Genomic DNA, 13,365 nt, shown 5'->3' on the forward strand with positions numbered 1-13,365 from the left:
CGGCCGGTCGCGGACAGCCGCTTGCATTTGTGGGCCGTGTTCCTATATAAAGTATGGGCACACGGTCCGTAAAAAGCAAAAAGTAGGACATGTACTTATCTTTTGCAGAGCCTTTCTACGGAAGGGACACCTTGCCGTAAATATATTGGAACGTGTCCGTTGGCAACATAAGTGAATGGGTCTGTAATTACGGATGAATTCTACGGTCGTGTACACGGGGCCTTAGCCCTGATCTTGAAGATTAAGAGGGTTGTGCGATAGGATGTTTAAGACATACCCTCAGGCCACCACTCTCCGAACCAAGTGCCACTGCACGTAAACATTCCCCCTCCCCCGCTGTACAATGTACGGGACACCCATGCATGCTAAAGAAGCTTTCCTGCGCTGCAGACGTCGCTGTGCAATGTATGGCTTTCCATGACGGGGATGGGGATCTTGTATGGACTTCAGGGTTGTTGCCATGTTTACATGTAGCAGCGCTCGGATCAGTGGGTGCCGAACAAAATAAGTGTCAAATCCCAGACGGCACCTTATAAGAGGCTGTTGTAACTTCTAGGGTAAATAAACACCTTTTCATCAAGGTCTCTCTCAAGAACACGCCGCCTATCTGAATAGCAGTTACTTATGGCAACCAATCAGATACTTTATATTCGTATTGTAATCTTCAATGGAAAAATGAGAAATAGTTTGCTATAGGTAGGCCCAGTGTGTATGAATGAACCCATCGATGGCCCGTGCACCGTGCCCTTGTCATACTGACCTGTTTAATATATGACAGAACATTCATCTAGTGGCCAAGTGGCTGAGCACGCTGGAGAAGAAGCTGGAACATCACAGTGACGGCAGCCACCCCAACTTCCGTGTGTTTATCAGCGCCGAGCCTGCCGGTTCACCTGACGGGCACATCATTCCTCAGGGTATTCTCGAGAACTCCATCAAAATCACCAACGAGCCTCCAACCGGCATGCATGCCAATCTGCACAAAGCATTGGATAACTTTAACCAGGTAACAGCTGCAGCGAGCCCAGGCCTTATGGATAGTCAATCGGTGAATTGCTTTATTGGAAAGAGTCAGCCCACGCCACTGTTGTTCTCTTGGATCACGCCATTTTCTGCTTTCTGCTTAATACAGGACACTCTGGAGATGTGCGCACGGGAAACAGAGTTTAAGAGCATCCTGTTCGCACTGTGTTATTTCCACGCTGTGGTGGCCGAGAGGAGGAAGTTTGGACCTCAGGGTTGGAACCGCTCCTATCCCTTTAATACTGGAGACCTCACAATATCGGTCAACGTATTGTACAACTATCTGGAAGCCAATGCCAAGGTAAGAGCCAGAGCCTAACTTTGTCATATAAGTGGTCAGTCGTAAGCGGCAGCAGTTTTATGGGGTTACTTCCCATGCAAACCAAAAAAATTGCAAGTCAATTGATCTGTACAATTAGGTTTTCTATCTCACAGGACATGTGAACCCTCTGGAGTATAATACAGGATGTAACTCCGGATCAGTACAGGATATGTAATGTATGTACACAGTGACTCCACCAGCAGAATAGTGAGTGCAGCTCTGGAGCAGAATACAAGATGTAACTCAGGATCAGTACAGGATAAGTAATGTAATGTATGTACACAGTGACTCCACCAGCAGAATAGTGAGTGCAGCTCTGGAGCAGAATACAAGATGTAACTCAGGATCAGTACAGGATAAGTAATGTAATGTATGTACACAGTGACTCCACCAGCAGAATAGTGAGTGCAGCTCTGGAGTATAATACAGGATATAACTCAGGATCAGTAGAGGATAAGTAATGTAATGTATGTACACAGTGACTCCACCAGCAGAATAGTGAGTGCAGCTCTGGAGCAGAATACAAGATGTAACTCAGGATCAGTACAGGATAAGTAATGTAATGTATGTACACAGTGACTCCACCAGCAGAATAGTGAGTGCAGCTCTGGAGTATAATACAGGATGTAACTCAGGATCAGTACAGGATAAGTAATGTAATGTATGTACACAGTGACTCCACCAGCAGAATAGTGAGTGCAGCTCTGGAGTATAATACAGGCTGTAACTCAGGATCAGTACAGGATAAGTAATGTAATGTATGTACACAGTGACTCCACCAGCAGAATAGTGAGTGCAGCTCTGGAGTATAATACAGGATATAACTCAGGATCAGTAGAGGATAAGTAATGTCATGCATTTAAAAAGTGAATTGTTTATTTTATGTAAATTAGTTTCACATGTAAACTATGAAGGTGAAGATACTTTTTGCTGGTAATGTCTGGAGTGACCTCTAGATGGCGTCTTGCAGGTGAATGTATATTTCCTGATTCCATACTAGGAATAGGGGCTTATGCCACCAGCAAAATGAAAGCACACTTCAAAATTTGAAGTGATAGCGTAGCAGGTGCCCAGAGAAAATGTGCCAATTATTTTGGTAGTAGAACAATGTTGTATCAAAAAAACATATTTTGGTGATAAAATAAGTGGATCTTTCCTCTGTGCAAAGCATTGACCAATGTGAAGGGGAGCTCCATCTTATCACAATTTCTACCTCACTATAGACATGCCAGAGGATGTGATCCGTAATCTCAAATCTACTCACTCTCCAAATGAAGGACTGTGGAGCGGAGATATCCATTCCCGGAAATCTATCATTTTGTCATGAGATCTCCACTATCTGCGCTGCGGGGGCTCAGGGAGCATGAACTAAAAAAATAGTAAACAAGTGTTTAAGGCTCCATGCACACGACCGTGCCCGTAATCACAGCCCACGATTGCGGGCACGGCCGGCTGCTGACGGCCAGCCGCATTTTCGGGCCATGCTCTTACACAAAATATATGAGCATGGCCCGTAAAACAGGGGAAAACGGACATGCTCCATAACTCCCGACACTCATCCGTAGCGCCATGGAAAGGTGTCCGCAACCAATACAACCGAATGTGTCCGTCAACGGTTGTGTGCATGGGGCTTAAGTTAAATCTATTTCTACAAACAGATGGGCCTTAACCATGACGCTCAATAAGAGTTGCCTAGATATTGAACAATACGGGGATGTATCGCTGGTAAAGGAGGTTTTGTCACTCAGGACGGAGTGCAATTCCTGAGTTGTATAATGGCTGACATATCATCCAGCCCTGCTTTACACTACAGGTGAATGATTCCTACAGTAGACTAGTACAGTTATCAATCCATCTCCGTGATGGTCTCCTCCCGCGGGGCAGCTGTGTGAGGAGCGTTGAGCTCAGTGACTCTTTCAGGCCGTTTATTTGAGGCTCTTCCCCGAGTTCTGCTGCCAAATGACACAGCAGTGTGCGCCGAGCCTCTGCCACACAAATGTGCCCCGTTGTCTGACTGACAGCTGCTCTGTGTCCTTTACGCCCTATTTACTTTGTTTCAGGTCCCCTATGACGACCTGCGTTATCTGTTTGGCGAGATCATGTACGGAGGTCACATCACGGATGACTGGGACCGTCGGCTCTGTAGGACCTATCTGGAGGAGTTCATAAAGCCTGAAATGATGGAAGGGGAGATGCTTCTAGCCCCTGGGTTCCCACTCCCTGGAAACATGGATTACAACAGTTACCATCAGGTAATAAGGGAGATGCGTTGCTGGCATGTGAAACGGTGAAGGTGACATCAAGCGGTCTCTGCATCCTTCGCATGGTACTCTTTGCCTGTAGTCCTCAGATTCAGGACCACAACAAGGCAACTGGTCCCGCTGATCGCATCCAGAAAGCTGTGATGGGAGGATGCGCTCTTTACTGCTGGGTCACAACCCACATGGTTGGGCATTGTGGCTTACATTTTTTTTTGTAGGGGGGGGGGGGGTGTAGGAGTTCTTTCACTGAGTCCACGTTGAGGCATTGTTATTATTGTGCTTATACGTTACCACGTTCTGTGTTGTCCTGCTTCTCGTTTCAGTACATCGATGACGTCCTCCCAGCTGAGTCTCCATACTTGTATGGCCTGCACCCCAATGCAGAGATTGGTTTTCTGACTCAGACATCAGAGAAGTTGTTCCGCACCGTGCTGGAGATGCAGCCCCGTGACAGCAGCACGGGCGAGGGTGGAGGAGTCACTCGGGAGGAGAAGGTACATACACACCCATGAAAGCCGCCATGTCGAGAAACAGGGATGTTCTAGAGCGCGTAGCACTAATAAGTGGATGAGGGGAAACCACGAACATAAATGTATACTCCGATAACGGGCCAGACCTGAAGTGCGTCACCTGCCATAACATCTGCCATCCTTTACTAATGGTGGTGGAAGTTCTACAGCGATTGGGGGAGGGGATCACACATTTACCATCCGTCACTCTAGGGAAGCGAAAATATATTACGTCCTTATTGGTTGTTGTATTAACGAAGAATTTTTAACGAACTGACAGCAGAGGATGAGTCCAGGACATGTGTTTAGTGGGGATTGTTCACTCTCCGCTAATATCGTGATCTGACTCGCTGATGATCTGGGCCTGACTCTCCGCACACACCCCACTCTTGTTAATACAGGGGTGTTCATACCTTACACTGTGTAAGTGATCCCTCACACATCAGTCATTGCCTCATCTACAGGCCTGTCATAGATGTGAGAGACCCACACGCCACCAGAGCATGCAACCGCCTCCCAGAATCCTTCACTGCTGCTCGGAGTCTTGTTAACGCTCTATCATTGTTCCAGACCTGCTTCAGCGTGACGCTGGGTCCTAATGCTCCCGTGTGTCATCCCCTGCAAGTCATGAGAAACGGATATACAACCAGGAACACTATAGGAACAATAATTCAGAGATATCCGGCAAATATTTAACAGCCAAGAGGATTTCCATTCAATCCCCAGCCGTTCTGGGACTAGAGCGCAGCGGGTATAATGTCCCATGGTGCAATGCACATGAGGGCGTTCCCCAGCACGTTGCGTCACTTGAGACGTGCTGAAGTATTGAGCAGCTTTGATAACCTCACATTGGCCTGATTTTATATTCGTGAATAGCAATGAGTAAAGAAGCTGCTGGTAGAGCGTTATTAAACAGGAGGAGTTTTATCCAGATGGTGTACTCTGTAACCTCACCGCTAGCAGCGCGGCAGAGTCGGCTCTGGGATCATCTCGCTTTATGGCTAATGGATTCCTATTGTGTGCAGTAATGGAGCTGTAGCTTGACCCTCGGTTTATGGGCCTGAAGGTCACATGGTATCACATGGTGCAGGTCAAACCACCCCATTGATGGTTCCTGCGGGACCCCCACTAGACGTCCCAGTACGGTGTAGCAGCTTGTTGTTAACATTGGAATTGTGCGCTTACCTCTACAGGTCAAGGCCACGCTGGACGAGATCCTGGAGAAACTCCCAGAGGAATTTAATATCACAGAGCTGATGGCGAAGGCAGAGGAGAGGACGCCGTACATTGTGGTGGCCTTCCAGGAGTGCGAGCGGATGAACATGCTCACCAGTGAGATCAAACGCTCCCTGAAAGAGCTCGATTTAGGACTAAAGGTAAAAAGGCTGAAGTCCTATACATGACCATGGTAAAAACAGAAGGGCTTGGTAATATGTTCCAACTTCTCTGTTATTCAGCCGGACATGTACCTGTCAATTGTCTACTATTTTGAGCGATTCCTATAGGCAATGTCTGCTCCCCCTTTGCCCTGGGGGCACCATGTCATAATACATGTCCCCTGTAAAAACAACCGCATCCCTGGTGATCAACTGGGCGAGTTGCCCCAAGCGAAGAGGCTGTCTCATTAGTGTAACCTGTTTCAGTGCCATTGCTGGACGCCAATTCTTGAAAAACTAGCACAAATTGTTCTGCACAGGTGCCATAAAGGGTCAGCGTTGCCCATAGAAACCAGACTTAAGCTTTCATTTCTCCAATGCAGTTTGGAAATAACACAAGTGACCTGATTGGTTACTATGGAAAGCTTTTCATACTCCCAAGATCTGTTAGATCTCAAATACCATGAACTGTAGGTCTAGCCCTTGTCCCAGCTCCAACCACCGGAAACAACACCAGAATAGCAAATGTAAAGTGCCCCCTGTTATCAGATCCAGATCGCCGGCTGGGCATACTTGCCTTATATGAATGTGTCCAGAGGGCAATACTTTTGCGTTCCCACTTTTATATTGTTTAAATATTTCTAAAGCTGCATCAGTAAAAGCAGGACTGAAGTTGGGGCCTTCAAGCTTTTTAGACAGTGGGTAAAATCGCTGCCATCCCCGTGGTTCTGTTCAGACGCCTGTGCGGCTTTACCTTTCCTCCCAGCAATGTCTCCCCAGCTGAACATCCCCTTTCGGCCACTTTCACCCCGCAGTTTTGTGGTCAGTATTTGTCAGCCAAACCACGGAAGAGGTGCCAATCTTTTTCCACGTCCACGTTTTCTGGGTGCAGGTTCCACTCCTGGTTTGGCCTACAAATAACTGATGCAGCGTTCTGACTGCTGTCCGTCGGGCCCGGTTTATGGTCTTTCACACCTCCGTATTTAACTTTGTTGTTCTTATCTTTCATGGATTTCATTATTTGCGTTGCAAAGAGAAACCTGTGGTGACAATTCACTGCATTTTTACCACAAAATGAGCATTCTGCGGATTTGTAAGTATTCTTTGAATTCCACTATTTTTTTTCCCGTACATGTGAATGTTATTTTGAGAACTCTATTCACGGGTATTGTCCTGGAAATGTTCCCAATTGTCGGAACTCCCCCCTTAGGCCTAGTTCATATCACGTTTTTCTTATCCATCTAAGGTATGACTCCCCAACATATACCTGTGACGAAAGGCTGCAATATATTCCAGTGTGTACGCACACGCACACGCGCACACACACACACGCCGGCCAGAACCCCCAGGAAGAGCGCTGCCGCAAGTGATGTACTTGAGGAAGCTCCTGATGTCACCGTCCATACATAGACCATGATGTCCGGAGCTTTCCAGGGCAGACTCCTACACTATTCCATCCTTCAAGAAAAAAAAGATAGGCCATAAGCCTGCTATACACTGGAATATGTTCAGCCTTTCATCGGAGGTATATGTTGGGGAGTCCTGTGATATACCTCAGGTGGAAGGGAAAAAACGTGATGTGAACTAGGCCTAAGGGGGAGTTTCAACAATTTTGGGAGAATTGCCGATTTTCCAGTACAACATCAATGACTGGAGTTCTCTAAATCCCATTCACACGTCCCGGAAAACAAATCGTGCCATCCAAAGGATACTTACAAGTCCGCAGAATGCTCATTTTGTAGTGAATTGTCACCACCGGTTTCACCCTTTGCAATGCAAATAACAATGTACTGTGTAATAATTCTGGATACGTTTACGCTGGGATCATCCTGACGTACGCGCCAAACATAATGTGAACTAGGCCTTAGAGTTTTGTGTTTCTGGACACCTGGGAGAGATGTGGAACTGCAATGTTCTGTATCCAGCAGGGTCCAATCATCAGCGGTTTAACCCATGTACATCATAGGGGGAGGGGGGATGTATGGAGACGGGTCACGGGCTGAACCTGCTCCATACACTGCGGGTCTCTGCTGTATATTACTGCTAAGATGGCAGGTTACTACGATCCCAGCTGTTTAACCATCCTTAGATGCTGCTGTCAATAGCGACTGCGGCATATAAGCTGCCACAAGCGTGGCCCCCCCCCAGACCACGGGGTGCTGATGGTTGTTATAGCAGCCTGGGGGCTTTATGAAAGCCCCCGGGGTCTGCCAGCTTTGTGCTCCTGTTTAAGCCTTGTTTAGGAGCCAGGAGAAATAATGATCTACTACTATACGTTAGTACTGCAGTATATTGTCAGTAATCCAACGATTGCTGGTTCAAGTCCCTTTGGCGGACTAACGAAACCAAACCATTAAAACCGTTCAATGTTTGTATTTTCTATAGCCAATTTGGTTAAAAGATCAAAATAAATCTTATCCCATTTTCCCCCAAAATCAATGTAATTTCCTTTTTTTTTTTTTTTTAAAGAAATGAATCGAACTGAAATTGACTTGTCAGTAAAAGCGCAAACTATTACAATATAACATTATATAACCCACAGGAGGAACGCAGCGATATAAACCAAAAATGGCAGAATTGTCTTTTGTTGGTCACTTTCTAATCCAAAGCGATCCAAAAGTCGTATGTAGCCCAAGAGGGTACCACTAAAAATGATGGGTTGCCCTGCCAAAAATAAGCCCTCGTACCGTTCAATAGACGGAAAAATAACTTCTGGCTCTCAGAATATGCCACGCCAAAAAACAATGTCAAATGTGGTATCACTGGAATTGTATTGACCGCAGAATAAAGTTAACGTGTCACTTGTACAGCAGGGTGAACGCCAAACCACTAGGTGGAAATTGCTACTTTTTTTTCCATTGCACCTTACATTTTTTTTTCCCAGTACATTATATGGTGCCATTAAAAACTACAACTTGTCCTGATAAAAAAATGTCCTCATACGCCTGTCAGTAGAAAAATACAAACGTTATGGCTCCTTGATGGCCAAAATAGAAAAACGAAAAAAAAAATAAAAAAATGGCCTGCTCAATAAAGGGTTAATAATTTGTGTCATGGAGTTAAAAAAGAACTAGTATGGGGGGCGTGGCTTGGCTGTTGATCCTAATGGCTGCGTGAAGACTGAGCTCCGGCACCATCTCCACTTTATAAGCGTCGTAAGCCTCAGAAACAGACCCGCCACTTACCGACTTCTGCAGCACGGGTCACTGTACCATCCAGGATGCCGAGGAGGAAAAGACCGGTGACGAGACCAGCTCGACTCACCGACTTCTACCCTTCCCGCCTTACGGAGGAAAAGCAAGATGGCGGAGAGACACGCTCTCAGAGAGGATCTCTTACCTCTGAGCCTGCAGCTCTGTCTCCCACAAAACCTTCTATAGAGGGACGTGTACACAGGAGAAGTGCCTCGGTACCGGGAGTGAGCCCGTCATCAACAAGATCACAGGAGGAGACCGCGGTAAGCAGCAGGAGATTTACAGCAGAGACACGTGGGAGTCTGCAGACAAATACAGCCCCAGGCACTGCATCTTCCTCGCAGACATCGCTAGGCTCAAGGAGCCCGGAACGTCAGAAACAACGCAGGTCCTCCAGAGATGAAACCAGCGACCAGGTAAGGGTCATAGACCAACATGAACCCCCCGTTGATGAATTGGGAATGGAACTGGGTAACCTGCCCTCCTCAGACACCCCTGTTACTGAAATAGCTATGAAAGCAATGCTACTAGCCCTGAATACCTCTTTACAGGTCGGGTTTGCTAAATTGCTTCACCCTGTATCTGCAGCAGTGAAAGATGTGGAACAGAGAGTCCATCATACGGAAACTAAGTTAAGCGAGTTTGTTACCTCACACAATGAACTAATTGATGCACACTATGAGCTTGAAGATGATGTATTGCAGATGAAAGCGAAAATGGCAGACCTAGAGGACAGATCCCGTAGAAACAACATAAAATTGAGAGGGGTCCCAGAAGATGTTGGCACTAAGGATCTATGCATGTATGTTCAAGATTTTATTAAAGCCATGTTACCAAAGTGCTCGCCAAGAGATGTGATCATAGACCGGATACACAGACTTCCGAAGCCTGGCAATCTGACGGATGACTCTCCGCGGGATGTGATAGCACGCATCCACTTCTACCACATAAAGGAGCAGTGGATGGCGTCCCTCAAAAATAAAGATAGGATTCCATCCTTATACAATAAGATAGCCGTCTTTGCAGATCTATCAGCAACTACACTGCAGCTCAGAAGACAACTGGCTCCAATTACAAGCGCTCTGCGAGACAAGCAGATTCTATACCGATGGGGATTTCCGGTTCGACTGTTAATCCATCGTAATGGATCCCTCCACATAATACGTAATCTACATGAAGGGGTGGCCATATTGAAAACATGGAACATTCAGGTTACTTTTCAAGATCAACCTCCTAATCGTCCTCCTGCAAGAATGAAAGATGATTGGCGGCAAGCTGCGCATCGCAAACAAAAGAAACGTTGAAGGGTCACTTCTTCACTTTACGCCTTTTATATTTATCCACGTTGGATATGATAGAAAGAAGTTCGTTGACTGACCTATATGGAGGCCTAACCACATAGGTGCTGAATGCGGTCATTGGGATTTGACTTCAAGCTGACTGAATTTTTTTTCCCCCCCAAAGAGCGGAACAGCAAGATCTGTCCCGGTGTTTTACAGTTTCTTTTGTCTAATATGTATGTTCTGTTTTTATATTATTTTCGTTGCAGCAGCAAGTACGACAAGCCTACAAAACAGCGATCAGGCTTGTATAATGACATTTACTATACTGAGGAGATAAGTAGAGAAATAGAGAAGTTTAAAGTGGGAAAACTGTCATCTGATATTTTATATATTACAAAATGGCTTTAAAGTTAGCTTCTATGAATGTTAATGGCCTGAATAGCCCCCATAAAAGGGCTCATATGTGGAGAGAATCTCAATCGCTAGCTTGTGATGTGTTTTGCATACAGGAGACACACCTTTTAGCTAAGGACGCGTCTAGAATACACCATCAAGCTTTTCCACATATATTTCAGTCACACTTTGATAGCAAATCCAGAGGGGTATTGATTGCAGTGAAGAACACGGTGTCGTTCCAAATGATACACAACCACATTGATACACAAGGAAGATTTGTTATATTGGTCTGCATAATTAATAATGTTAAGTACACCCTGGTGAATGTATATGCCCCCAATAGACATCAAAGTCGCTTCTTCCATAAAATATTTAGGCTTATAAACAAATCCAAGCAGGGGAAAATAATTATGTGCGGAGACTTTAATTCTATAATAGACTCTTCCTTAGATACTTCGAACCCAATAAGGCAGTCAAAATCACAGCTGGGAGACCTACTTTGGAAACATGAATTGTATGATGTATGGAGGGCACAACACAGCACAGAAAGAGATTACTCTTATTATTCCTCAGTTCACAATAGTTACTCCCGCATTGATCTATTCGTCATAGAAAAAGAATTGCTCTTTAATACAAAGAGCACAAATATTGAGGACATAAAATGGTCAGATCATGCAGCAATCACTTTGACATTAACAGACAAAAACACGAGTTCTCCAACATATATTTGGAGATGTAACCCGTTTCTATTATCCCATGCAGATCATAAACAAGTAGTAACAAAAGAACTCAGAGAGTACTTCCATAACAATGATACCCCTCAAATTAATAACTTCACACTATGGAATGCCCACAAAGCATTCATTAGAGGCACTCTAATACGACTAGGCCATAAAGTTAAAAAGCAAAGGATGGAAGCCATTTCCTCTATCACTTCCGACATTCACAAATTGGAGTCACTGAACAAAACCAAACCGACTCCACAACAAGCGAAAAGCCTTATTACCCTAAGACAGCAACTTAGGTATAATTTACTCTCTGAATATGAAAAGAACCTAAAAAAAACAAAAGCTAGGTACTACTCACAGAACAATAAAGCAGGTAAACTGTTAGCATCTAGGCTTAAAACACAATACCAGAAGTCCAGGATTCCATTCCTAATAGACCCTCAGACAAAAGTGAAACGTACACACCCCAAGGATATAGCAAACCAATTTAAGGAATACTATTCGTCCCTATATAATCTGAAAAATGATCCTTTTTCACCCCACCCGTCCGAAGAAGATATCCAATCTTTTCTTCGTAATATACACCTACCACAGCTTTCTGAGTGTCAGATGCAATTCCTAAACTCCCCAATAAAAGAGGAGGAAATATTAACAGCAATACAATCAATGCCAATGGGAAAGTCCCCGGGCCCAGATGGCCTTACTAATATGTACTTCAAAACAATGAAGGAAATATTACTTCCTTATATGAGTAGATTCTTCCAATCAGTTATGGATTCAGGATCTTTTCCTGAAGAAAATCAAACGGCATTAATCGTTACCATCCCAAAACCAGGAAAATCCATGGACACTCCCCAAAATTTCCGCCCTATTTCTCTACTGAATGTAGATATTAAAATATATGCCAAGATTCTGGCTCTGAGGCTTTCCCCCATATTGCCATCACTCATAGGTGAGGACCAGGTTGGGTTCATAAAGGGAAGACAGGGTTCAGATAACACTCGTAGAGTCCTGGGACTGTTACATGTTATTGAACAAAACCATACACCTGCAGTCATGCTAGCTCTTGATGCGGAGAAGGCATTTGACCGCATCCATTGGAAATATGCCTTTGCCACATTAGAGAAAATGGGGTTTAAAGAAGGAATCCTTGCAGCTATTAGAGCACTATATTCAAACCCCTCGGCAAGGGTATTCACTAATGGAATCCTCTCGGACAGCTTCCACATATCAAACGGCACCAGACAGGGTTGTCCTCTTTCCCCCCTGGTTTTTATTTTATCAATGGAACCTCTAGCACAACTACTTAGAACACATCCTGATATTCAGGGAATACGGGTAGGAAATAGAACCCACACGATTTCTCTATACGCGGATGACGTTATCCTGTCGTTATCCTCCCCGGAAGATTCCTTGGAGACAGTCATGGAATGCATTCGTAACTTTGGTCAGGTCTCCCTATATAAACTCAACACACAGAAGTCCCAGATTCTTCCACTGAACATCCCAACTTCAACAATACATTTCCTCCAAACGAAGCACCCGTTTGACTGGCAGGAGCGTTGCATTAAATACCTAGGTATCTCATTGACACCATCCCACAAATCCCTATACCAAGCCAATTACGAACCCCTTCTACAAAATTTACAAGTAGAAATGACCAGACTACACAAAGTAGAAGTATCATGGATAGGCAGAATTGCAGCTTTTAAAATGCTACTACTACCTAAACTGTTATACCTGTTCAGGACGGTTCCAATTAAGATTCCAAAGAGTTTTTTCAAAGATATTCAGAAAGCCATGTTGGATTATATATGGGCATATAACAAGCCGCGCATATCTTCACATATTCTAATCAGAGATAGAGGCATAGGAGGTCTGGGGATTCCGGACATCTATAACTACTACGCATCCACACTGATAGCTCTTCTGGGCCCAAGCTGGAAGGAAGACCTCAGGACTCATTGGGTGCAGATAGAGACGACATACGTTTACCCCTCCAATCTAAAAGCGCTTTTATTTCTAGAGTTTTGGAATCTGAATATACCCGCTAATATTTCTCCTCTAACTAAAGCGGCTTTGGCCTGTTGGTCTCATATTCATAAAAACGCGGGTGACTGCTGTCCTCTCCCAAAGGTGCATATCCCGATTGATATTCTAGAGCTAGCTATCCCAGACTTAAATTTGATAAATTGGAAGGTAGGAGGATTATCTAGTGTTGCTCAGATGTTTGGCAGACTGGGCCTTGAGTCCTTTGAATATTTAAAAAATAC

General features: G+C 44.8%; 1 protein-coding gene and 1 long non-coding RNA gene across 3 annotated transcripts in view; one reads left to right on the top strand and one right to left on the bottom strand.

The window, feature by feature from the left end:
• Positions 1-13,365, top strand: part of DNAH9 (dynein axonemal heavy chain 9) — a 207,294-nt gene that overhangs the window by 187,639 nt on the left and 6,290 nt on the right. For both annotated transcript variants that reach the window (XM_075846330.1, XM_075846331.1), the window contains exons 64-68: positions 779-1,006; positions 1,133-1,324; positions 3,406-3,597; positions 3,930-4,100; positions 5,309-5,491. In XM_075846330.1, coding sequence (XP_075702445.1) covers positions 779-1,006; positions 1,133-1,324; positions 3,406-3,597; positions 3,930-4,100; positions 5,309-5,491 — 966 coding nt within the window. The remainder of the gene's footprint in view (positions 1-778; positions 1,007-1,132; positions 1,325-3,405; positions 3,598-3,929; positions 4,101-5,308; positions 5,492-13,365) is intronic.
• Positions 1-13,365, bottom strand: part of LOC142666333 (uncharacterized) — a 173,976-nt gene that overhangs the window by 70,594 nt on the left and 90,017 nt on the right. The window lies entirely within an intron of this gene.

This window comes from Rhinoderma darwinii, chromosome 13 (assembly GCF_050947455.1).
Source record: "Rhinoderma darwinii isolate aRhiDar2 chromosome 13, aRhiDar2.hap1, whole genome shotgun sequence".
NCBI lineage: Eukaryota > Metazoa > Chordata > Amphibia > Anura > Rhinodermatidae > Rhinoderma > Rhinoderma darwinii.